This window comes from Gopherus flavomarginatus, chromosome 15 (assembly GCF_025201925.1).
Source record: "Gopherus flavomarginatus isolate rGopFla2 chromosome 15, rGopFla2.mat.asm, whole genome shotgun sequence".
NCBI classification, from domain to species: Eukaryota; Metazoa; Chordata; order Testudines; family Testudinidae; genus Gopherus; species Gopherus flavomarginatus.
Window position 1 is genome coordinate 15,458,702 of NC_066631.1, and position 27,511 is coordinate 15,486,212.

The 27,511-nt window shown below is 45.6% G+C and overlaps 1 protein-coding gene across 2 annotated transcripts; it reads right to left on the bottom strand.

Annotated features, from left to right (window-relative positions):
- YDJC (YdjC chitooligosaccharide deacetylase homolog) lies at positions 1-27,511 on the bottom strand. 2 transcript variants are annotated; one of them, XM_050924007.1, is made up of 6 exons: positions 27,426-27,511; positions 22,185-22,363; positions 7,878-8,037; positions 5,193-5,292; positions 2,405-2,582; positions 1-343 (listed from the first exon to the last, which is right to left on the bottom strand). In XM_050924007.1, exons 2-6 carry the CDS (start codon positions 22,346-22,348, stop codon positions 1-3), a joined length of 945 nt encoding a protein of 314 aa, XP_050779964.1. In that variant the 5' UTR covers positions 22,349-22,363; positions 27,426-27,511. The 2 variants fall into 2 exon arrangements, with proteins under 2 accessions (XP_050779964.1, XP_050779963.1); XM_050924006.1 differs by lacking the exon at positions 27,426-27,511 and adding an exon at positions 27,256-27,367.

Genomic DNA, 27,511 nt, shown 5'->3' on the forward strand with positions numbered 1-27,511 from the left:
TTAAAGATCTTTAAATGCACAAAGTTGAATGTTCCTTGTTTTGTAATAGCTTTGCAAGTCTGGATTCATTAATGTTTGGAGTTCATGCAAGCGTTCCCATGACTGTGAAAAATCATCCGGTCCTTCTCCACAGCCTCCAACAGGTGGAATAGTGGGGTACCCTGGATGTACCATCAGTTCAATTGTGACTGTTCTGCTTTGCTGATGTTGAGGTGAAAATTGAGTCATCAGAGAGTTTTCCTTGGTAGCAAAAGCTGCCACAGCAGTATCAATGGCACTCTGAATGTTGCTGACAGACATGTTTTTGCCCATGGTACTCAAACCTACATAAACGTCAGCCCACCTGTTGGGGGGAGGATACAAAAATTAATATGAACAAAAGGCATGAAATGTAGCTGTAGTGTTAGACTTTAAAAAAAAAAAGTTACTTTCAAATAATCTTGTTAGTGTAAATATTTAAATACAAAATAAAACCAAATACAACTACACTGAACAAGATAACTCCTCCTTTCATTATTAACAGAGCACCGTCATTTGACACCGTTCCTGCAGGCTGTGTGCTGTGGGAAGCCCCAGCTCCCCCAGAGCCCCAATAAGTCAACCCACGGCCCACGCCTTTGGTTGGAGAATGTTTAAATAGGTCATGATATGGCTCTTGCTGGGGCTCTGGCTGTAGACCCACTTTGGTGGTGACCGTGCAGGATACTGTTTACTACTGTGTATTAAAACAGTGTGTTGTTATTGAAAGTTTCATTTTTTAAAAATGAATACATCACACTTTCAGGTTATAGTTACCTCTGATAGCTTAATTTTGTGTAAACCCGACTGTAAAATGGGAAAGCTTGCTACCAGCTCTGGCCCTGGTGTGTAGCAGAGACATGCTTGCTTGCTTTAGGGACAAAATTACAGGCGTTTACTAGAGTTAGTACTGAAGAGCCAACAAACCCAACAGGGAGGGAGCCAGAGGCTATGCATTCCTATGCATTAGCCACAGAACGGCTGGCTATGTTCCAGCTGCAGGGCAAACTTTCTGGTGTTTCACCTGTGCACTCCCAAATGGCTTCAAAAGGGAGTGCAGAATTAGAACACAATGAAGTTCCCAGGTATAACTGAGGACAGCACTTGGCCTAGGAAGGCCACTTGTCTGGTGTTAAACTGGATGGTCCTCTTTTTGAAAGGTTTGTCCCCTGTTTGGTACCGGATGTGGTATTGGCTGGGAGAATGCTGCTCTGCCCCCTCCAGCTCTTAAAAATGGCACCTCTGTCTGGCATGACCTTGAATGCACCATATGTACAAGATCATGCCGATGGGGGCAGGGCAGCAAGCTCTTAAAGATGGAGCCTCCTCTGTGTGGCATGACCTCACGCACTGGGTATATGAGATCATGCAAGCAGGGGGCAGGCCTACGCTGCTCCCAGAAGCACCAGAATGTCATGTGAGTGGCTGCTTTACTCTGTATTACTGCTAATGGTGCATAAGCAGGCAAGACCCCAATGTGACTTTCAGATTTCAGGCTGAGTTTGCAGGACTGACAGCAACTCAGTCTTTTTAATTGTAAACTGATGAAATCTGACATAGCATCATTACTGCACAATAAACATAGGGTCATATCAATTATACAGAGTCATGGCCAAAGCACTTTAAGAACTCTGGTTTGAACGGCCTGCACAGGTGCTAGAGATCAGTTTCATAGGTCTCTGGCTCTACTTCCTTTTGGATTCAGCCATTCTGTCTTCCTCCATCTCTCTATGACTGCTTGTTGCATGTGTTTGTTTTATCACAGTTTGCCCCCTTTAGCTGCCTTTGGCCAGCAGGAGACTAGATGGAGAATTGGAACTAAAATAGACATGAACAAACAGAGGTTAGAGAGACAAGGTGGGTGAGGTAATATCTTTTATTGGATCACCCTCTGTTAGTGACAAAAACTTTTAAGCTACACAGAGCTCTTCTGCAGGTGCTGAAGCTGAAAGCTTGTTTCTCTCACCAACAGAAGGCTAGTCCAATCAAAGAATTACCTCACCCACCTTGTCTCTCTAATATCCTGGCACTGACATGGCTACAATACTGCATACCGAACTTGGTATTTACATTTTCCCTCAATACTCAGTGGGAGGCTGCAGTGCCACGTGTCTACCACCCCTGGTGCTGTGGGAGGCTATAAATCAGCAGCAGTTGTAGGCCAATTGCCTGATTCAAGATGGTGTTTCCTGTAAGTAACCTAGTGCTTGTATCTGTGCCTTTGAGTCCAAAGGAGACACAAAACACTACAGAAACTGCCCCTTTGAGGCAGGAGAATGCCTGCTGTCTGTTTCTGTAATGGTCTGCGTGGGAAGATGAAGAACATCAAGAACTGGTAAGATCTGAATTCTTTAATGTATATATGCGATGTGTGTGTCTGTCTTACCTTATTCCATGTCTTTTAAACACATCTAGTGTGTCAAGGGAATCTTTTTCTACTCCCAGATAAAAGTCCATTAGAGGTGGCTCTATCCACGCACAGCTGCGAAGGCCTGGTTCTACTGGCACACGTGTATACTTGATCCCATACTCCTCTAACACTTGTGCAAACACATGTCTAACCCCTACAAGAAAATCCAGAGAGAATTTAGCTAGAAATTAGATAACTAGCTCCCTTTTTCCTTTCGATTGAAATATATAATCCCACCTGGTCTTTCTCCCCCTGAAAGGCTCATCTCTGAGGCGTCCCAAGACCCTCTCCCTTTACCTCCCTCCAGCCCACAAAGCACAGTGTCCAAAGAATCCCATCAGCATCTGGTAACATTACTCTGCAGCCAGAGCTCTGCTACTGGTCCCGCACATGGGGTGCCAGGTGCAGGCCCTGTGCCCGGGGCTCTGCTCCTGGCCCCGTGCCTGCCCCTAGCCTTTTACCCTTGTCTGGATCCCCCACTCCTGGAGACATGGCACTACTCCCAGTCTCAGCTGCGGGGGGTGGGGAGGGAGGCATGGATAGGGGTAAGGGACTGGCTTTCAGCATCCCCAGTATTAAAAGGGTTCCAGTGACACTGGCTGTAAAATGGGAATAAAGATGCTCTCCCACCTTTGTAAAGCACCCTGAGATCTCTGGATGGAAAGTGCTCCATAAATACAAAGCATTATTAGCATTAGGGGCTGTTTGTCCCTGAAGACATCATCAGCTTTAATATGACCTGCTAATGTGGGAGTTCACAGTAGAGGCTCTTCAGGATGGAGACATCCTGAGCTATTGTGACACATACATCGTGACCCTGCTCATACAAGCTGGCCCTGATTGCACCTTTATGTGTCAATTTCACCTCATTGCTTTAAAATTACCAGCCTCCAGTGAAGTTTTCCATTGCTGCAATGAACTGATTGGCCTACAATGAGGCTTACTCTCTATCTGAATCTTCGCTGACGGGTGAAAGGTGACTCCAGTCAGGCCCTGTGATTCTCAGAGACTTGCTTGAAGAGTGGGGCCTCAATTGCTCTGCAGCTGCAGCACCAAATTCCTCATCCTAGAAATAGCAGCTCTGTGGCCCACTGTCAGATCTCCCAATGTACCTCTCTGAGTGAGGCTCAGCTGATCAATTACTGTTGTCATGGGAAACTGGCAGAAATGGAAACCTCTCCAGTCTTGTCAGCAGCTGTACACCATTTATTGCTCCCTGAAGCCGACACCACAGCTATGGTGGATAAACAGCTCGGCTGAAACCTTCAAAAGTGCATGATATACTCCTGGGTATTTGCAGGCAAAGCTCTGGTGTTAGCACCTCAGAAGGTTTGGCACCTCCCATTGCTGCACAAAATCCCCCTAGGACAGTGTGATCAGTACAATAACTTCTCTCACCAGGCCTGGTCCTCTTGGGAGCATAATCTGATCAGTTCTTCCTATTATAATTAAATCTAATATTTATTGCCCTTTGTTGTCATAATTAAGTATTAACAGGCAGCATTTGAGTTGTTCTGGAGAAAGGGAAACCAGGGAAATTTCCACCCTCCACCCAGAAGCTTTAACTTCCCTGGGTGTTTTCAGCATCTATGATCCAGAAGTGTCTGGGAAACATGCAGCATAAAATGTCTTCCCAGCTCTTCTCTGACTGGCCTGACTACTAGCCTCTTTGAACACAGACCTCTGCCCTGCATGTATATGACAGGAAGGGGCACAGGACAGTATAGCATAGCTCCCTTCCTCCCACCCACAAATCTCTCCTCTGTGCCCAGCGAAGAGGGAGAAACATATGAGCTCTAATATATTATGTGCAATTCCTGCTACTTAAATTATAAAAAATGTGCTGCTGAGATCATAAAGCTGCAGTGAATGGCAGCAAAACAACTGCTGGTTTGGGCAGACAGAACGATTCAGAGCATTTAAGGCTAGAAGGGACCCTTACGATCAGCTAGCCAGATCTCCTGCATAGCACAGAGCCTTGCCATTAAAGGACAGCCCAGCACAGACGTCCGGGGGAAGAAGGGAAGATGTTCAAAGGCACAAAATGTAGTCAGTCATCTAACTGCCATTCGTATTTCTGTATATTCCCCCCTTCCACCAGAGGATTAAAGCAAGGGTCCCCAACACAGTGCCCATGGACGCATAGCGCCCGCGTCCTGGCCGGCAGTCGAGCATCTCCCAAAATGCTGCCGAAATTCGGCAGCAACGCCTCCTGCCGCCGCCAGACAAAAAAGGTTGGGGACCACTGGATTAAAGAGTCTCTTCTCTTGACGCGATGCCTTTAAGCACAATCATCTCAAATGTCTGGTGCTAATAAAACACGGGGGAAAGAAACACCCAGGTATTTATAAAATGGTAAAAAAAATATTAAAAAAAATCTCCCCCAACAGCATTGTAATGCTCTGAGTTTCAGAATGGCCAGTCAGCTGCCCGTTCCCTGCTTGACTCCTACTGTGATGGGGCAGGGAATTAGTAAAGGAAAACTCTGCACTGAACTGTCAGCCCTGGAAGGGAAGCTGCCATTCTAGGACTGTAAAGATCCTCACAGTGTTAGAGGCAGCGAAAGGCAAGTTAAATGGCAGCTGATTCAGGCACAGGAAGGATAATTTCCTCTCATACTGGATGGGGACATTTCATACTATAGTTCTTGATCAAATACCTTTTGTATAAAGGATCATTCAGCAAACCGAGAATGGGAGGGTTCCCTCAAAGCAGAATTATCCTTAATTCTGGGGGGCTGGGAGGAATATCACCACCACCCTACCTGGGAGAACATGAACATGCTGGTGTCCGTCAATGTGATGAGGGACATGACCTGTCAATTCACAGAAGAGGTCAACTTGTGCTGTTAGCTCCTGTTTCACCTAAATAATGAAGGGGGCGGGGGAAGAAGAGAGAGTTGTCACTAGTGCAGAGAATAGGAGACGTCTGGGACAAAATATTCACTGGAGGACACGCGCCCCATCCACCACACCGTCCACTATTACTTATGTAGGGCCTGCTTCTCGGACGTGCTGAGCATCCTCAACTGGCAGCAAAGCCAACCCTGGACTCTGCTCTGTAATTTGCCAAGGGCCCTTGGTTCCCATTAGCTCTCTAGGATCAAGCCCCTAGAGCACCGTCTGTGTGAGCGGGGCTATATGTGGAGAGTGAGATTGTCAAAACCACCCAAATATCAGAGGAGTAGCTGGGTTAGTCTGGATCTGTAAAAAGCGACAGAGTCCCATGGTACCGTATAGACTAACAGACGTATTGGACCATGAGCTTTCGTGGGTGAATACCCACTTCGTCAGACGCATACAGTGGATGTTTCCAGAGGCAGGTATAAATATGCAGGCAAGAATCAGTCTAGAGAGAACAAAGTTAGTTCAATCAGGGAGGATGAGGCCCTCTTCTAGCAGTTGAGGTGTGAACACCAAGGGAGGAGAAACTGCTTTTGTAGCTGGCAAGCCATTCACAGTCTTTGTTTAATCCTGAGCTGATGGTGTCAAATTTGCAAATGAACTGAAGCTCAGCAGTTTCTCTTTGAAGTCTGGTCCTGAAGTTTTTTTTGCTTCAGCTCCTCCTAAGGGAGCTGGATTTCCAGTTCCCATTACAGTGAATGTCATCAGTCCAACATCGCTGTATGCATTTTGAGTCAGGCCCTGCTGACCTTTCGGTCTGTGCAACGGGGCTGGCCTGGCTGGGGCCTTTAGACACCACTGCCAGGTTCGCTGAGGAGCCTTTTCTTGAATGTTGAGGTGTGAACACCAAGGGAGGAGAGACTGCTTTTGTGGTTGGCTAGCCATTCGCAGTCTCTAGAAGAGGTCCTCATCCTCCCTGATTGAACTAACCTCGTTATCTCTAGACTGATTCTTGCCTGCATTGTTATACCTGCCTCTGGACATTTCCCCTGCATGCGTCTGACGAAGTGGGTATTCACCCATGAAAGCTTATGCTCCAATACATCTGTTCGTCTATAAGGCCGTGGCTACACTCGAAACTTCAGAGTGCTCCCGCGGCAGCGCTTTGAAGTGCGAATGTGGTCACACACCAGCGCAGGGAAAGAGCTCTCCGAACGCTGCAGGTACTCCACCTCCCTGAGGGGGTTAACTTACAGCTGTGCTCCCAGTGCTGGGGCACTGTTTACACTGGTGCTTTACAGCGCTGTAACTTGCTGCGCTCAGGGAGGTGTTTTTTCACACCCCTGAGCGAGAAAGTTGCAGCTCTGTAAAGCACCAGTGTAGCCAAGCCCTAAGGTGCCACAGGACTCTTTGTTGCTTTTTACAGATCCAGACTAACACGACTCCCCTCTGATCCTTGAATGTTATCATCCATGGCTGAATGTGCAGCTCTTCACAAGCAACAGGAAAGTGAAGGCTCTTGGCTTTTGCCAGCCTTTGTGTGGGTGATTCCTACCCTGACCCGCCCAAGCACCTTAGCACTTGTTACTACGCTCCTGGGCCTCTCCTGAAGATACACCCAGAGGTGTTAAATTGTGTGGTGGCTTCGTGTTCTAAAAGAGTCACTGGAGACTAGATTTAAGCCAAGAAACGTCTCTTACTTGCTACCAAAATCCTATTTGAACACAGATGAAGACCTCTTGCACCAACCCAGCAAGTTGGGTTCTGAGGTTCTGTAGATCCTCCCCTTAGGCTGGTGGGGGATCCTTTAGCAGTGGGTGGGCTTCTGCCCACCCACTTCCTGGAAACCCAATAGGTACAAGCGGTCAGTAGGTTTCCGGTATAGGATGGTGGTTATGTGACCATCACTTATTAGCACTGTAGTGTCCAGGAAGTGGATCTCTTGTATGGACTGGTCCAGGCTGAGTTTGATCCGGAAGTTGTTGAAATCATGGTGGAATTCCTCAACAGCTTCTTTTCCATTTTTTTTCATGTTCTCTATGTATATATATCTTCCTACTGTATTTTCCACTGCATGCATCCGATGAAGTGGGTTTTAGCCCATGAAAGCTTATGCGCAAATAAAAAAATCAACCCACCAAGTCAATGTGTTTAACATACTCTAATGATTCAAGCTGACAACTATCAGAATCAAACAGTTTCTCAGCAGGCAAATTAATCCTAATAAGCACTTCTATTGCATTTCCCATGCAATGATCTCAGGACACCTTATAAACAATAATTCCTGTAAAACCCCATCCACTTAGGTAAGTGGTTATAACATAGCCGCATGTGGGGAAACTAAGGCACAGAGAAGCACTGTGACTTGCCCATAGTCACAAGGCAGATCTAGTAGTAGGACCCAGACCGCCTGCCTGCCAGGCTCCTGTTCCAACTACAAGACAATAGTCTCCAACACAGGCCATGTTAATCCTGGAGCTCACCCTGAGCTCTGACCTGGAGAAGCTTTCCACATGATCTATGGATGAGCAATAAAGCAAAATGATTCTAGGGAAAGTTATATCTATGGAAAGTGTTTGGGTAGCGTCAGCTGCTTTTTTTCCCACCTCTGACATTTTCAGGAGACCTTTTGCTAGAACCGTCCTGAATCCCATCTTTCCGTGGAAGAATCCGTCTTTGTTGAGCAGGGAGGAGTTCTTCTTGAGTGCCTTGCAGACAGGAGAGCCCTCGGACAAGTTGGCGTGCAGACCTATTGGAATGTTATGCCTAGAATATGAACAAAAGGCTGGTTAAGTTTCACCTTCCTGTAGCCAGTGGGTGAGATCCTAGTTAAGGAGCTGGATTTATGTGGAGGGGTTTCATTGTCTCTTTCAGTCATGGAATTTAGAGATGCTGCTCCTTTGGAAAGAGAAGCAGAGCAAAATGCTGAACAAGAGTAGCTCCTCTCCAGGGATCAATCCTGTGTTGTCTGCTGGGAGACAATCTAATCGGTCCCTTCCACTTCAAATGTCTTTGATTCTGTGTGACAGAATGGCAGGAACAGTAGCAATGAAACATCTTGGGCCAAACTGCCCTCCTGTAACTCCACCATAGTGAATTTGGCCCTCATCACTCTGCTTCTGACAGCAGTTCACTGGTATTTTCATAGACAGTGCATCCAGAGATGGCATTTATTACATTAAAATACATTGCTTACAGGATATTCCAGGTTTGCCTGACAGTTTATTTTTAAGATGCCCTTTGATAAAATCCAGTTATACACAGTACATAAGACATATAGATATTATGGTAACAGTGCAAGCTATAAGTGTGTGGTAAGAAACACCAGAGTTTAAGGGCAACTCAGTTCAACAGGCTGGATTTGTGATCACAGACAGTGCCCAGGTCTTCTGTTTATGCACAAGGACAATTGCTGAGTGAACAACATGGATGGTGTTGTACAAATTAGCACTTCTCTTTATTAGAGAAGGCTGGTAACAGCAGAGAGTTGGCAGAGGATAAATGCAAAGCCTATACTTAAATAACAGCAAGGGTCTGACTTAATAACTGCGGATTAAAAATTAACAAAAGCCAGCAGATCTCTTAAAATGTCATTTACTGAAATGCTTTGCATAGCAATTACATTTTCTTGCTCAGTGTTTATTATGGTTTCCCCTACAATGAATACAGGAACCACAAGTGCTTAGATATGTTAGTTTCTCTGTTGCTTCTGGAAACGCTTCTGTGCTGGCTGAATTCTGCTTTGAAACTTCTCCCAGAGCTACTCCTGGGTCTCCTAAAGACCCAGGAAGGGGCGGAGGAATAATATAGTGCCTCTCTTTCTAGCTCTGCTGCCACAAGGCTGCTGCGTTCAAGCACTCCCAAGTCTCTCAAGTACGAGTCTCTGAGTGGCCGCTTTGAGGAACTTTGCCATTGTACCTTCATAACTTAAAACTGTTGGGTTTGTAACCATTTAAATCCAATCTTTCATGTGACCTTTACATGTAGCTGCTACAAAGGCCAGTAGGAACTCTGGCCTGGATTCCACAACAAAGTCGGCAAAAGTGAACTTATTTCAAAACTCCACACGCTAACCAGCCCCACTCCTGGGTTCCCCAGTCTGTCCTGACTTCTATAAGCCCCACTTTTAGCCTGCTAGGGGAGGCAGTACTGGTGTCAGCTACATGAGGTGCTCTAGTGTGGACAGGGCTCTGGATCCAGCAGTTGTTTCCAGCTACATGCTCTGAGCACATTTACCTGACACGGCGCTGAAAACAGCTGCTGGAGCCAGAGAACCTTCTTCACAAGGCCCCAATGCAGTTAATCCCAATGCAGCTGAACCCACCTGGGAACAGTTACCATTCCCTGGTGCAGCTCTGCTTCTGGGGTTTGATCTTTCCCAGTGACAGGGCACTCCATGGGGCTGGAATACTTACAATGGATATTCTGTATGGTTGGCCACGTAGGAGTTTTCTAGTTATGGGGAAGGGATAGGAAAGCCTGAAGAAAGACTCTAGAGGCCACTGGATCCACAGGGAATGCAGCTGACAGTCCCCTGGATCGTGGGGAATCCATGAGCATATCCTGCTCCCAATTGTGTTGCTTCTTGGCTTCCCTTCCCCTCAGCAGATATGCTGAAGTCACAAAGGTTAAGAGAGTTGGGCTTGTTTTCACTGTAAAAGGAGGCTTTGAGGTACCTTCAACCATGTTCCAAAACTTTGGCTAAGATCAGTTGACCATCTGGTAAGTTCTCTACTGAGGAGCTATATTCTGCTCTGGCAAAGGGATTGACCATCTGCTCTTTAGATCTCTAACTCTATAGTCCTCTGAGGGCTATTGATAACGTGTCAGCTTCCTGTTCTACATGTGTGTGTTTTCTTTGGGATACCTTAAGCCGTTTAATGCATGTATTCAGCAACAGATCCTCTGCAATGGATGGTGTTCCTAACAGTTCCAACGCTGGGGACAGATACTCTCCCACGTTAACTAAACTGGATGGAAAACCAAAGCAAAAGGAATATTTTGGCAGTGATTTGCACTGCCATGAGGGAACAAGGTTCTGTTCCTGATGCCAGGCACACTTTATTCAGGTCAGTGGGGTACAGGTGTATGGAGGGAACAACACCAGAACCTGACCCAGTGTCCACTGAAGTCAATAGGAGCTTGTCCACTGACTCCAACGGGCATTACTTCCACGGGCTGCAGTGCCTCTCAGCATAGAAAAGGGACCTCTCCAGCCACTGTTGAGCAACAAGAACAGAAAGGGACAATGAAAACTGAGATATGTGGGGAGGATCCCAAAGACTCATGTCCATTAGGAACAGGGAGGGACAACCCTTACCCCTCCTTAGAAGAAAATTTCCAGCCTGGGGCAGATAATTGCCTTACACCTACACAGTAGCAATACTTTACTCTTGCACAGCTCCTTACAAAGGAGGGGAGGGATTGTTATCCTCACTGCACTGATTGACACACAGAGACAATAACTTGTCCGAGGCTACACAGCAGCTCAGTGGCCAAACAGAATGCAGCTCTCCTGGTTTGCAGTCTGGTGCCCTCTCCACCCATTTACTATGCATGGGCCCCCTTCCGGAATGAGCATTGTCAGTCACTCCTGGCCACTAACACAAATTGTTTTTTAAAAATCCGAATCTAAAGCCAATCTAAGTAAACTGATACCATTTGTAAAGCAGAATAGTTGTATCTGATGACACCGCTGATTTGTCACAACCACCGTTGCTGTCAATGGCCTCAAATGCAAAACACTTGAACATTTTGAAGAGAGCCCCTAAAGTAAGCTGGGGGATTCACTTGGCCTCTAAATCAGTTCTATCCAGTGTGTTAAGCAATAACCACAATTCTGTGATCAGTTGACAGAGACCTGCAAATGTATGTTTACAAGATTGTCTGGATAATCTCTGGGTAATATACAGAAAGGCAACAGCTGTGCAGCATCAGGGTTTAACTACATTGTGATTGAACAAAGCCAAAAAGACACAATTTCTGTGAACTTGGGCACACACCTTGTGTCAAATACCCAACGGAGCTATCCATAGGAATCAGGCAGGAGGATTTAGTAAGCTCCTTGGGGCAGAATTCTAGTCTGTTTTGTGTTCTGTACCACACTGAGCATATTGTCAGCACTCAGTAATGGGACAGCATCCAGTTCCTTCTCCTGAGTGAAGGGTAACTGTCAAAGCCAGCCCACTGGCTGTGTTCTCAAAAACTTTTTGCATCATCCAAATCAGGGGTAGGGAAGGAGAACGCACTCTTGTGGTGAATGCAAACAAGGGAGGGGAATAAACTAGGTAAATGAATCATTAGAATCATTTCCTTTTCAAGGATTTGTTGTTTCTCAGTGTGAGAGCTCTGAGCAAATGTTCCTGCTGAAATAATTGACCTTTCCGCAGTCACAATAAATGCTGAGTTCAGAATGTAGTTGAGTATCTCTGAACATGTCTGTCTCCTGACCCCAAGTCCTGACCAGCTACGTGCTGGGCCCAGTGCAAAACCTGGGATTCATTCTTTGAGACCAGTATCTTCAGTTGTTTTGAATTCCTAGCTGGGAATCTGGAAGGGATGTTCCTAGGCCCTTACACAGAGCTCTTGCTTTAAGCTGCGTGTCATCGAATAGCAGTGTTGTTGGGTGAATTCTGTTCTCTTTCTTTATAAGAAAATGGATCTCTGTTGGCATCCTGTTTATATCCCTACCTTGGAAACCACCAGCTGGCTGGGCTTGTCAGCTTTTATTACAAGTGGTGACATGATAAAGATAGAAATATCTGCATACAGATGTCACGTTAGTAAATATCACAGTGTCTGACACCAGGGAAAGCAATGCTCTGCTGTGCAATGCTTCTAAGAACTTATGCCAGTGGAGCATCTTTGGATTTCTGCTTGGCAAATACAAACACATTTACACAAATAAAGTTGTTGCATAAGAGTAGTCACTGCCTCCCTCTGGCAAACTTTAAGATCTGGTCAAACAACACATCTAATTGTCATGCATCTTGTTCTTGTTTTTCTTCCCATTATTTCTGATTACAAAGCCTTTTATACAGAGACAAGGCTTCTTAGGCCTGATCTACATTAAACACTTTTGTTGGTATAGTAGTGTTGGTTAGGAGTGTAGTTTTATTATGACACTTTTATACTGGCAAAAGCCCTCAAGGGGATGCAGTTTATACCTGCAAAAAAGTCCTTTTGCCATATAGGTTACTTCATGTGGGGAGCTTGTATAAGCGATACCGGTAAAAGCACTCTTTTGTTGGGAGTAATCAGATACCAATTACCTGAATGAAATAAACTCCAGCAGCAAAAGCACACTTTTGCTGGTATAAGCTGTGCCTACAGTAGGAGGGTTTGCTGGACTAGCTATCCCAATAAACCCTATCTAGGGTAATGTCACTGGCTGGCCCTCAAGGCAAGCCAGGCTCAGCCTTTTCTGTCACATACTAGCTAGCCCCCAGCTGATAGCGATATGGCAGTTTAATGATCATTAGTGATCCCAGCTGCAGATAATCATGAACTGCTACTTACATAGCGCTAGGAGTTCAGTGGGGGGAGGGTGGATTGCAGAGCAGGGTCCGGCACCTGTGAGGGTACTAGGGCTTAACCAGGGACAAAGTCAGGTAGAAGGGCCCCCAGGGAGTAGGTTAGGCTCCTGTGGGGGAAGCCCTGAGCCAGGGCTGACCAGAGTAGCGAGATGTCATGGGGAACTTGCCAGGGAGGCAGTGAGGGAAAACCTGCTAAGACAAGAAGTAACAAAGGGAGACCTCTGCCGGAGCAAGTCAGGCTCCTGTGAGGGAGGCCTGAGGAAGGGCCCATAGAAACATTGCAATGGAGCCTGAGAGGGCGGAAGAATTATTATTTGAACATTTAGCTTGGACGATCAGTTGGACCTTGTACTATCCCAGAAGGGGACTGAACTTTATGACGTGGCCAGAGGGCTGAGCCACAAGAGACCTGGTGAGAGGCAGACAGCTTCCAGGAGGCACTGGCGACAAGGGCCTCTTGCAGCATTGCACCCTGATGTAAGAGGTGCTCTGGAGGCTGAGTACACTACTTTGCAGGCAGACAAGGCCTTATACTGTGCTGTTTCCATTCATTCAATGGTTGGGTCATCACAGCTCACTGAGGAAGTGAGGGCGATGTGGTTAGCAGTCAGAGGAGAGGGTGGAGGGAGCAGCAGAAATACTTCCAGATTAGGTAAATGTCAAGCAGGAGGATCAGAATGAAGTCACTGTTTATACACACGATTTGCAATTAGCGTTGATGGGAAAGGAAGTGAAAACAGAGGGCAATGACATGTGGTTTGGTTAGAATTTTTCTTCTAAATGTACCCAGATGTGGTAGAGTTTGTGCAACTAACATTCTGCATCTGAGCTACAAAAAAAACGAATGAGACTAGGGAAGATTATCAACTTCCATTTGACAATGTTGAATTTTTCCATCGAATGTTTTAGTTTTAGCAGCACATAACAGATAAGGGACATTGATGTTCAATCACAATTGAGCTGACAAAAGAATGAAGAAAATACTGTGGAAAATGTTTTAAAAGACCTGTCTATCTCCAGTAAAAATAAGATGTTGGAATCTATCTACATAGTGCTATAAAATAACCTAAGAATGGCAGGTCTGAGTCTCCGCTCCTGTGTACTGCCGTTGATACTGGTGGAGTTGCAATTCAAGGTGAACAATAAACTTTTTTAGGAGTGTCTCACAACTAGCTGAGTGAGACAAGATATTAAAGTTGTTTTCAAGTCTTGCAACATCCGGGCCTTGTTCTGATCACCAACTCCTGCTCTGAGGGCTGGTCCACACTATGGGGGGGGGAATCGATCTTAGATACGCAACTTCAGCTATGTGAATAACATAGCTGAAGTCGAATATCTAAGATCGGATTACTCACCCGTCCACACCGCGCGGGATCGATGTTCGCAGCTCTCCCTGTCGATTCCGGAACTCCGTTGGGGTTGATGGAGTTCCGGAATCGATATAAGCGTGCTCGGGGATCGATATATCGCGTCTAGATTAGACGCGATATATCGATCCCCAAGCAATCGATTTTAACCCGCCGATACGGCGGGTAGTCTGGACGTGGCCTGATGCTAGCAGCATCCCACCAGCCACACAAACCTGCTGCAGCACACAGCTGGTCCAGCCAAACCAGCAGAGGGGGCAGGGAATTCCCCTTATGTATACTTCAGTTCCTTCGATATTTTTATGTCTCTCTGGGCGACTGATACAGTGAAACTTGCACTCAGGGCCATTTCCAATAGGCAAGCCTTGTCTTCAGTGATATCTCTAAAATGTCCCCAAGCTTTCCAGTGTGAATTAAGTTGACCTTCAGTGAACATCCTGTCTACATCAGGCAACCAAATTTTGTTGGCACATTGGGAGATTGTCTTAACAGGGCCACCCAGAGGATTCAGGAGGCCTGGGGTCTTCGGCGGCGGGAGGCCCCCACTTCAGCGGTAATTCGGCCGTTGGGGTTCCTTCCACTCTGGGACCCGCCGCCGAAGTGCCTCGAAGACCCAATTGTCGCCAAAGACCTGGCACTTCGGCCAGGGGTCCCGAGGCGGAAGGAGCCCCCGCCACGGATCTTCGGGGCACTTCAGCGGTGGGTTCCAGAGCAGAAGGACCCCCCGCTGCCAAATTGCTGCCCAAGATCCCAAGCGGAAGAATCTCCGGGGGCCCAGGCCCCACGAGAGTTTTCTGGGGCCCCCACAGTGAGTGAAGGACCCTGCTCCAGGGGCCCCGAAAAATTCTCATGGGGCCCCTGCAGGGCCTGGGGCAAATTATCCCACCTGCTCCCCCCGCCTCCCCGGGCGGCCCTGTGTCTTAAGCCTGTCTTCACTGTGCTTTTTTAACATAACTTTGCAAGAACACCCAATATTCTACTGTGGCTGTGGAGGTGTCTTCAGCTGGGGCATGATGGGAGGTGCCCCGTTAGACTGGAAGCCAATATTCAGAGCAGCATATAATGAGGGGCCTAACAAGGAAAAAAGATGTTTCAGACTTTGTAGGTGTTGACTCCTGGGGACATTCAGGTTGTATATTTCTTTTCAGACTACTAGACCAGCATCTTATTTCTTTGAGGCTGTAATTATTCAGCTTCTTAAAACCTGCAAACATGGCTGTAGACTAGTGTCTTGTGAGCGATGGAACAAAGAAGAGCAGTACAAAGTAAACTGAGCAGTACTGAAAACTGACAAGCTAAATGCTGTGAGACAAAACCAGAACACAACCCCTGCAGTGGTATAAAACCCCACCTATGCAAAGGGATTTCCCATATGCAAACCAAGACTTTAATCAGAAAAATGTGCATGGAAATTGTTTAAGAACGCTTTACTAGATGCCCCAAAGCCACAATCCCACAATTGAGGAAGAAGGCTGCACTGATTAAAAAACCAACCTGGTTTAGAGGAGATATGATAGCAGGTATAAAAAATGCAACAACTGGAAGAAAGGGGAAGTTGACAGTAATGAATATAAATCAGAAACTAGGAATTTTAGAAAATTGATAAGGGAAGCAAAGGGACACAAGGAGACATGTATGGCCAGCAGAGTTAAGGACAATAAGCAGTTTTTTAAGTATATGAGGTACAAAAAGAATTCTAACAATGGTGTTGGTCCATTACTAGATGGAAATGATAGAATTATCAATAATAATACTGAAAAGGCAGAAGTGTTCAATAAATATTTTTGTTCTGTATTAGGGGAAAAAACAGATTATATAGTCATATCATATGACAACATTATTTCCATTCTACTAGTATGTCAAAGGATGTTAAACAGCAGCTACTAAAGTTAGACATTTTTAAATGAACGGGTTGAAATAAACTTGTACCCAAGAGTTTTAAAGAGCTGGCTCGGGAGCTCGCTGGACTGTCAGGGCTGATTTTCAATAAGTCTTGGAACGCCAGAGAAGTTCCAGAAAACTGGAGGAAAACTAATGTTGTGCAATATTTTAAAAGGATAAATGGGATGACTAGAGTAATTGTAGGCCTGTCAGTCTGACCTCAATCCCAGGCAAAATAATGGAGCAGCTGATATGGGACTCAATTAATAAATAAAGAAGGGTAATATAATTTATGCTGATCAACATGGGTTTATAGAAAACAGATCCTGTCGAACTAAAAATATCTTTTTTTAAAAAATAAGATTACAAGTTTTATTGAGAAAAGAAATAGTGTTGATGTAACAGACTTACAGACTAACATAAGATATGTGACTTTATACCATATGAAATTCTGATTAAAAAATTAGAGAGATTTAAATTTAACATGGCATACATTACATGCATTAAAAGCTGGCTAATTAATAGGTCTCAAAATGTAATTGTAAATGGGAAATCATCATCATCAAACAGGTCTATTTCTAGTGGGGTCCTGCAAGGATCACAGTTTTCGGCCCTACACTAGTTAACATTTTTATTAATGATTTGGAAGAAAACATAAAATCGTCACTGATAACGTTTGTAGATGACACAAAAATTGGGAACATAAGAAATAATGAAGAGGACAGGTGACAGAGAGAGTGATCTGGATTGGTTAGTAAAGTGGGCACAAGCTAACAATATGTGTTTAAATACAGCTAAATGTAAATGTATACATCTAGGAACAAAGAATGTAGACCTTATATACATGATGGGGAACTCTATCCTGGGAAGCAGTGACTGTGAAAAAGATTTGGGGAGTGGAGTAGATAATCAGCTGAACATCAGCTCCCAAGGCAACATTGTGGGCAAAACACTTAATGCAGTTCTTAGACGCATAAACAGGGGAATCTCATGCAGGAGTAGAGAGGTGATTTTACTTCTGTATTTGGCACTGGATGACCGCTGCTGGAATACTGTGTCCAGTTCTGGTGTCCACAGTTCAAGAACAATGTTGATCAATTGAAGAGGGTTCAGAAAAAAGCCACGAGAATGATTAAGGGATTAGAAAACCTGCCTTATAGTGATAGACAGGGCCGGCTCTAGCCATTTCGCCGCCCCAAGCCCCGTGGCACGCTGCGGGGGGCGCTCTGCTGCTCGCCGGTTCTGCGGCTCCAGTGGACCTCCCGCAGGCGTGCCTGCGGATACTCCACCGGAGCCGCGGGACCAGCAGACCCTCCGCAGGCACGCCTGAGGGAGGTCCACCGGAGCCACCTGCCACCCTCCCGGCGACCGGCAGAGCGCCCCCTGCGGCGTGCCACCCCAAGCACGTGCTTGGCGTGCTGTGGCGTGGAGCCGGCCCTAGTGACAGACTCAAGGAGCTCAATCTATTTAGCTTAACAAAGAGAAGGTTAAGGGGTGGTGTGATCACAGTGTATAAGTACCTACATAGGGAACAAATATTTAATAATGGGCTCTTCAGTCTAGCAGAGAAAGACATAACGTGATCCGATGGCTGAAAGTTGAAACTAGACAAATTCACACTGGAAATAAGGCGTACATTTTTACAGTGATGATAATTACCATAATCATTGGAACCATTTACCAAGGGTTGTAGTGGATTATCCATCACTGACAATTTTTAAATCAAGATTGGATGCTTTTCTAAAAGCTGTCCTATAGGAATTATTTTGGGGAAGTTCCACGGCCTGTGTGAGACAGGAGGTCAGACTAGGTGATCACAATAGTCCCTTGTGGCCTTGGAATCGATAATCCCAGTTATAGATTCAGTGAAAGTGAGATCTGGTGGGATCTGCAAAGCAGTGCCGTGAGGGATGGGAAACCTGATATTTGCCAAGTTGGCCATCTCAACACTGCATAATTTCTGATTGCAAAGGCATTGCAAGTTAACATTACCCAAGGCAGCCCTGCCTCGTGCACAGGAATAATTATGTGCTGGCTATTTGGCTCCCAAAGGCTGCAGATGCTTGGGGGGAAAACACAAGCCATCTGTCCCCACTGTGGATGGCCTGGGACAGAGACTATCTAAATACTTCCATACTCAGAACTACCGATGGCTGAAGCAGCTCCTCTCATCAAAGTGCAGGGTTAAGCAGTTTCCTGGAGACGCCATTGACAGCTACTGCTTCTCTGCAATGGAGTTTCACCCATGCTCACTGTTCCTTACAACATTAATGCATGCCGATCCATGGGATCTTAGAGCAACACTTCACTATAGACTTTTGCAGATGCTGAAAACCTGTACACAGACTTCCCCCAAAGTTTCTTGGGGCAGAGGGCCACACACGACAGCTCCACAGCAAATAAGGCTGAATTCCTGTATTCCTTACACGGGGGCTCAGGGACGATATGAGTGGCTGGAGAAGAACCAGACAGGGGACGCTGTGGGAAGGCAAAGATCTACATCTGGATGTTGAAAGTTGTGGGGAGTTGTTTTTTTTAATTTTTTTTGCTGCTGTTTCCCACACTCTACAGTTGCTTGTTTTGCTTTGTAGCTCCTATGAAGACCTGCTAATTCCTGCTGTCTTACTTCTGCTGAGTCGCCCAACCACAGCATAAGGCAACATATGGTGCTCCAAATGAGGCCTAGCATGTCTAGGATGACACACACTTCACAATCACAGGGCTTGTCTGAACAAATACTTAGTTTGCAGCAAGCTGGGGTGTGAATCTACCCCGCACTAGCCTGCTGTGCGCTAAGTTTCATGTGGAACCTGCTGACGCTCACTAATAGTTCCCTAGTGTACTTTGATCTACTCCTGTCTCAAAACTTGATAGGTCAAAGTCCACTAGGGAGCTCTTACTGCATGGCAGCAGGGTCCACGCAGACACATAGTCTGCAGCAGAATACATTCACACCCTGGCTAGCAATGAACTAAGTATTCATTTAGACAAATCCACAGTGTGGCACAAAAATAAACTAATTCCCACGTAATTCTGAAAGGAGATATCTGAGAGAGAGAGAAGAACCCTCATTTATTTGTACTCAATAGTTAAGCTATGTCTGTGTCTGATAAATTTGAGGCCAGTTACTTTAAGGCTTCTTCTCTACTCGGACACACCCCCAGAACTCTGACCAGGGGTATTCTGTCTGCTACTCAAGATCCATAAACCTGGAAACCCTGGATGCCCCTCATCTCAGGCATTGGCACTCTTACAGCAGGATTGTCTGGCTATTTGGACTCCCTCCTCAGACCCTACGCCACCAGCACCCCCAGCTATCTTTGAGACACCACCGACTTCCTGAGGAAATGACAATGCATCGGTGATCTTCCTGAAAACACCATCCTGGCCACTATGGATGTAGAAGCTCTTTGCACCTCATAGTATGCCAACATTTTTTACGGCTGACCTAGAACAACGCTTCCTCAGCTCTCGTCCCCTAGTGCCCCTCCTCTACTTGTGCTACATTGAGGACATCTTCATCATATGGACCCACAGAAAGGAGGCCCTTGAAGAATTCAACCTGGATTTCAACAATTTCCACCTGACCATCAACCTCAGCCTGGACCAGTCCACACAAGAGATCCATTTCCTGGATCCTACAGTGCAAATAAGTGATGGTCACATAAACACCATCCTATACCGGAAACCTACTGTCCGCTATACTTCCTTACATGTCTCCAGCTTCCATCCAGGACACATCACACAATCTATTGTCTACAGCCAAGCCCTAAGATACAACTGAATTTGCTCCAATCCCTCAGACAGAGACAAATACCTACAAGATCTTTATCAAGCATTCTTCAAACTACAATACCCACCTGGGGAAGGGAGGAAACCGACTGACAGAGTGAGATGGGTACTCAGAAGTCACCTACTACAGGACAGGCCCAACAAGGAAAATAACACAACACCACTGGCCATCACATACAGCCCCCAGCTAAAACCTCTCCAGCACATCAACGATCTACAACCGATCCTGGAAAATGATCCCTCACTCTCACAGACCTGGGGAGGCAGGCCAGTTCTCGCTTACAGACAACTCCCCAACCTGAAGCAAATACTCACCAGCGACTACACACCACACCACAGAAACACTAACCCATATTAAAGGATTTGCTGGGTTAATCCAGGAGCCCTGAACATACCATGTAATGTGATACAGAGCCAAGTGTGACAGCATGTGTGTTTTGCATTCTTGTCTTTAAAATATGACTACAGTTATACACATCATGCAAAACACACATGCCACCCTCCAAGCATATCCAAACCTCTTCCAAACATGGCTTTGGATGCACACAGAGAACTAGCATGAAGTTGCTAATATAAAACTGTCCTCTGTGTACAATTGGAGTTGGGAAATGGGACACAAGGTTTCAGAGTCCCAGCAGAGCCCTCTTTTTAAAAAGATGCTTTTTAGTCTACACAGTGCTTTTCAGGTCCAGCTTTTCAGGAAGTACTTCTCTTTCCAAGGACTAACCCAGTCTGGAGCTGCGGTATAAGCTGGGTTTTACCTTCTAAATGAGTTACAAATAATACTCCATATTAAAGGATTTGCTGGGTTAATCCAGGAGCCCTGAACATACCATGTAATGTGATACAGAGCCAAGTGTGACAGCATCTCTTAAAAAGCCCCTGCAGTAATCAGGAATCTATAAAGTAATTCAGGTACCTGATACCCCAGAAAATTCTTTGTCTGTGTGTGTTTTTTATTAATGGTTTTACAAAACCTAATATGAGTAAAATGCTTTCATGACTGTTAAAAAATGTGGTTTTTTTTGGTTGGAATTGCACAGGTTTGCAACCCAAACATTGCAGAATTGTGCTAGTGCCTGAGAACCAAAGTGTGAAACCCACTAGTTTACTTTCAGTGATCAAACTGAGTGAAATGCAAAAACTAAACAAACAGCATAAATGGTAAAAATAAGTGAGATGTTTAAAATTCATTCAGTTCTAATAATCTAGGGCGTGAGCAGTTCAGTAAGGACATTTGCTTTTTCAAGCATGGACTTTTCCCCTGATGGCGTCCCTTGAAGTGCTCTGGAAAGCGAGAGACCAACAAACCCGGATTGTAACAATGAAAGAAATAGCAATCAGGATTATCTCCATTCCACCCCCGATACATGTCAGGGGGGGAAATGTGCAAAGTAGTGGCTAAGAGGAAGCAGAACCATTTAGGGTGCGTCTACACGGCAATTAAAAACCCATGGCTGGCCTGTGACAGCTGACAGGCTTGTGGGGCTCGGGCTATGGGGCTGTTTAACTCCAGTGCAGACGTTGGAGCTCCGGCTGAAGCCCAGGCTCTGGGATCCCAGGAGAGGGAGGTCATAGAGTTCAAGGTCCAGCCCGAGCCCAAACATCTACACTGCAATTCAACAGTCCCTTAGCACAAGCCGCAGTCAGCTGACCCGGGTCAGCGCAGGTGTTGAACTGCAGTGTAGATGCACCCTTAGAGTAACGTTTGCAGATGAGCATATTTTGTTTGACTATGTTAATAAAGTAGTGTTGTAGCTGTGTCAGTCCCAGTATATTAGAGAAAAGGTAGGCCAGGTTGGTAATATCTCTTATTAGATCAACTTCTGTTGGTGAATGTGCATAACACCTTCAAAAGAAGAGCCTGAATGCTTAAATTCATACCTGTGCGAGACACTAAAAATCATGGACTGGATAGACACTGGATGTATGGCTCATTACAACAATCTGTAATCCACTAACCCTTCCTTGTCCTACAACTGCAGTGAAATTACTGCTCACTTGACCTTCAACGGACTCTTGCAACATGTGTTAACTCCTTATGTTAAACAAGATGTTACAACTAAATACAAGGTGTGACAATCTGAGTGACCTGAAGAAAAGCTCTGTGTAAGCTCAAAAACTTCTCTTCACCAACAGAAGTTGGTCCAATAAATGATATTACCTTACCCACCTTGTCTCTCAATGCACTAGCTCTAGTTTTCCTGCACAAGTCTGGGAAAGTTGAGTTTTTCCATTTGTCTATGAATGTTATGGATTCACTGAATGTTACAGTTCTGGCTCTGCTCACATGGTCTGGGGAGGTTGCATGTGAAGAGGACTAAAGTAAGCAGCTCACCTTCTTGCCAGTTGTGCTGCATCTGGCGCAGCGCTGCCATTGACCAGAAGGGAAACATTGGAAACTGCTCCAGCCAGGAAACACTCCACGATTCCTTGGTTCCTCCTTGGGCAGTAGCCAAAGTCATCTCCGGTTACAATTAACTTCACTCTGGCCTGAAGCATCCTTAGGGGTCAGCCCTGACAGGAAATCAAAGGAGACAAAATCAAAGCAATGAACGCTGTAGCACATAAAAAGGATACAGGGAAAGGCAGGATCAATATATGTGAATGAGAAATAGAGAAATGAATCAGAAAGTGACTCTTCCTCCTGCTGCTCCACCTTAGCTGTTTACAGTAGCAATGACTAATATACTGGCATGCTCGTAATTGTGGCTCTTACACACAGTACTCTGCCCCTCCCTCAGTGCAAAGATCGGCCTCCTTCACTTTTCTATTCAGGGAAGGAAGGAGTGTCATGCTATACCACCCAGTTGGATTAAGAGTAGTTTTTCCAGTTTAACAGGTCACTGATTTACATGATGATTTAAATAACTGATGGTACATCAAGGTTCAGAACCCTCTGGTTTCTGGACTCCATCATATTGAGCAGCTAGCTTATGGTATCTGAAGAGGAGAAACATCCGGAATGCAGAGCTCAGACAATCCTAGACGAAACTAAACCATTAGGCAGTTAAAAGACTGACTTCTTCCAATAGCCAAATCTCAATGAAAGTCCAGTCCGAAGAAGGGTGCATGCTGGTTTCTGGTTCTGTATACACTGTCTGAATTCTGCAGTTATCCCACAGAAGCAGCTTACGTTCTCCTATATCAGAGTTTCAAAAAGGCATGACATTTGGATTGGTTTTTTTAAGTAAAACAGTGGACAAGGGAAAGAGGTTAGAGTCTTAATTTCCTCACACTGCCCTTCCCTTTCCAATTTGCATGCCTCCTCTGATGAAGAGTAAGCAAGATTCCTTTACCTCTGTATTCACACTTTCCTGTCACACAGATCTGAGGTTTGTTTAACTATTGAGCATATGGTGTTTGTTCAGCATTTGACACACAGGAAGCTGGAGGTTTTCTGCTTCACCAGAACAACTCTGAGAGCAGAGGGCACCTTGGGAGTCAGTCACATCCTCTCTTGTTTTTTTCCACCCCTCTCTATTGCTCTTCCTTTCTTCTTTCCTTTTAGCAGTGGTTCATCACCTCTGTGCCTTTGTTTTTAAGCTGGGACTCCAGCAATAGTAAGGGGTCTGCTGTGCATGCGCTGAGAACAAGCACGAAGTGTGGAGCAGCAGAGAAGTGAGCTATTTATATAATCCACGCAGTGTTTGCTTAGGAAGAGGGTAAGAGACCTAGAATTCAGAACAGCGACCCAAAATCAATAGGGCAGAAAGTAACTGGGTGAAGCAAAGGCATGCTTGTCTCGTTTTGTAAGCGATTTTTCAGTATAATCAATCTACTTATTCACAGGGCCACACATTTAAATCATATAAAAATATAGCAACAAAGCACGCCCCCTTGCAGCTAGGATGACCAGATAGCAAGTATGAAAAATCGGGATGGGAGTGGAGGGTAACAGGTGCCTATGTAAGAAAAAGCCCCAAATATTGGGACTGTCTCTATAAAATCAGGGACATGTGGTCACCCTAACTGGAGCACTTAACACTGTCCGCTACAATATTTCATCACAAGAATTCCTAACTGCAGGGACATTCAGATCCCATTTGTGGAGTGACAGCAAGTGCCCTGATCTCCTGAAACAACCAGGAGCAGGGGAGGTCCCCTCCTGGGGCAAGGATGGAATTGTCCTGGAGAAGACAGATAGGCACCATCAAGCCCCTGATCAGCCAGTAAGGTAAGGGCAAGGGAGGGCATCTGACCCCTGCACGCAGCTGCTAGATCCTCTAAGGTCCCGGGGTGAAGGCGTGGCCCTAATGATTTCCTGGCTAGTCCCGGAGTTAAGCTCCCTGCCTGCACACCAGGGCCGTAGCAACAAAGAACGTGGCCCCCTCCAAACATATGTCCGGGGCCCCTTACAATGCAGAAACTGGAATGCGGTATTTATTTTATACAATATACAGGGTTCATATTATGTATACATAGGCCTACAGTGTACATGTATTCCGTATTTACGCAAAGCGCTTCTTTCGAGCCTTGTTCTCCGCAAATTGGTTAATCAATGCGTCATATCCAGATAACTGGCAATCTTGTTTTCGATTGAGATAACTGCAGGCGCAGAAAGCCTGTCATCTGTCATGGTTGAGCGCAGGATATTCTTGATCAGTTTCATTCTGCTGAAGCTCCTTTCAGCACCAGCGACAGTAACTGGTGTGGTCAGAAGAATTCTGATGCAAATGCAAAGATTCGGATAGGCTGTTCTTGTATATATATGTTAAAAAATTGTTTGCCATGACAAGTCCTCTCTCTTTCTTGATGACATAAATAAAACGATTCAATTCCATTATGAGTTCGTTGGCATCAATGTCTCCCATTTTTCTTTCAAAATTTTTGCTGTGATTCTCCAGTTCATTTTCTCTGTGACACTGCTTCAGGCTGTTAGCGTTGTACAGAAATCCAAGCAACTTATACCACTCCACGAGTTGGTCAAATCGCGACGAAACAGAAGATATGGCCTGATCAGTGAGAACAAGAAAGAACTGCGATTTGAATTTTTCTTCGGCAGAAAGACGACTCGAATCATCAGCACATTCGTAATCAAACATTCTCTTCTTACGTCACACCCTGATTTCTGGAAACACCTGCTCAATACCCATATGCTCTGCTATTTCACGTGCATTTGTGACCACAGAGTTATATCCTATATTTCGATAGTCTTCCAAAAAGTTCATTGTAGCACCGCCTTATGCCTGCAGTACGTCAATTGACACATCTGGTGACGGAATTAATTTGCTGGTTTTATTGACGTGAAATAGTATATCGTACCACGTGTACACAGTCAGAACAAAAGGCCACATAGTAACATGCTCTAAAAGCTAACCGGCTTCTGTTGCTGTATTGCGATCTTTCTTTTTGAGCGCATATTCTCGCAAAGATGACAAAGCATTGCACAATTCTTCAAGGTGATAACGCAATGGCTTCACAGCATCAATTCTCGACTCCCAACGAGTGTCCGATAACCCTTTAACAGATATTGGCATATGTTCTTGAAGTATATCCCAAAGTGAAGGTGAAGAAGAAAAGATAACGTATATTCTGTTAATCAGACCGAAAAAGTCAACGGCATATTTCGATGACTTTGCCACGTCTGAGATCACAAGATTCCAAGTGTGAGCTCCACATGGTACATACAAGGCACGGTCATTTATTTCTAGCATGCGGGCTTGAACTCCTTTATTCTTTCCTCTCATATTTGCGCCATTATCATAAGCTTGGCCTCTCATGTCAGCAATGTCTATTCCTAAGTTTTTTGCCTTTTTTCAAGAAACGCTTCCAATAAGCCCTCGCCAGTTGTATCATGAACATTAAGAAAACCAACAAACGCTTCACGAATATTGACACCATCTTCACCGTTGCATTCAACAAAGCGTAACACCACAGACATCTGTTCTTCATGTGACACGTCGGGAGTACAGTCCAAAATAACTGAATAATATTTTGCTTTTTTAAGCTGCGCTATGTTGGCCTCTTGAATGTTACTGGCAACAAGTTGAATCAGCTCGTTTTGGATCTGTAGACTGAGGTACTGAACATGTGTCTCTGCCTTCTTAATCCTCTGTAAAAGTTCGCTGAGGACAGTATCATACTTTGCAAGCAATTCAAACAGTCCCAAAAAGTTGTCATTCGAAGGATCGCTGAGCTTTTCATTACTTCCTCGAAATGCCAAGTTTCTTTCGGACAGTAAAATAACGACATCAACCATGCGTTTGACAACATTTCTCCAGAAATCTTTCTTTCAGAAAAGCCTGCAATTCGAGTTGGTCAATAGATGTACGGTTTACTATGCCTGACCGAAGGTCAAACCATTTCACCATACAGTCTTGATGACCTTTGCCTGTTTCATGCTGCTGAAGTCTTTTTGACAGTGCTTTCCAAGCAGATGTTCCACGACGTAGCGGTATGCCGCCAGTGCCAAATAATTTACAACAAAAACAAAAAATGGCATCTTTCTGAACTGAGTACATTAACCATGAACGTCTTATTTTCTCGCCATTTGCCATGGTTCGATAGAAATGAGTACTTGTGAACCACAGTCTTTCCTCGTTAAATGGAAATTCGTAACTTTCATTCTGCTGCGGTGGGTCACGTGCAACAATGTCACACACTTGCCTGTCCGATATTATAGACGGCCAATCTCCTGGATCATCAGTCAGTGGTTCAGATTCAGATACTTCTTTCCCGGCAGCAGCTGGAATATCTGTCACAGTTTGTTTGGTAGAACAACTGGCTTCACCTTCAACCTCACTTGAAGCACTTCTGGATATGATTCGTCGCTGCTAGCGCTGTCCGTTTCATGTGCCTGTACGTGTAAGTTGGATTGCAGCGCAAAATACGTTGACAACTTTGGAATTTTCTCAAGTTCCTTCTCGGCATCTTTTGCTGCCTTTCGTTTACTAGCTCCGCTCTTATACATTCTCTTAGACATCACAAAGCACGCTTCTGCGTTGGAAATGATAAAAAACTAAACAACTAAATTAATAACATGTATCCGCCGACCGCCATTATGAACGCAAATACACATTCTTTGAATGGGTCCAACTAAAATTCGAAACTGACCCACAGACAACTGATGTAGCCAATAGCATTGTGATGTATCATAATAACTTCATGGTTTTGTCAGTAAAACCGACACGGATTGTGCAATAGCATCAATAAATGTCACTTACCTAGTTATACCTTACATTTTTTTTGCCACTTTTAGGGGCCCCCTTCCTTGCGGGGCCCCCTCCGGTCGGAGGGTACGGAGGGCGCTCGCTACGCCTCTGCTGCACACCACAGGGCTCCTCAGCCCCACCACTCCGTTGCCCAATCCCTGCCCTGCGAGCCGGGCTCCTCTGCCAGCTCCCCCGCACTGAGCAAAGGGGAGACCCCGCACGCCCAGGTGCGCCGCCCCCGGCCCAGGTACTTACAGCCAGCCCCGCGCTGCGGCCGCCATCCTCCCCTTGAACGCCGCAGGCCGGCGGCTGCTCACCGCCGGCGCTGCCGCTTCCCTCCCTCCAGCTCCGGGGCAAAGGGCGGGAAGCGGGGCCGGTGCAAGCCCGGGCACTTGCCCCCTGGCGGGAAGGGTCCCCGCACTCACCCATCATGAAGCGCCCGCACCGCCCCTGGCAGCAGCTGCAGCATCCATGCCACGCTTCCGAGCCAGGCGCCTCCGCAGTGATGCGC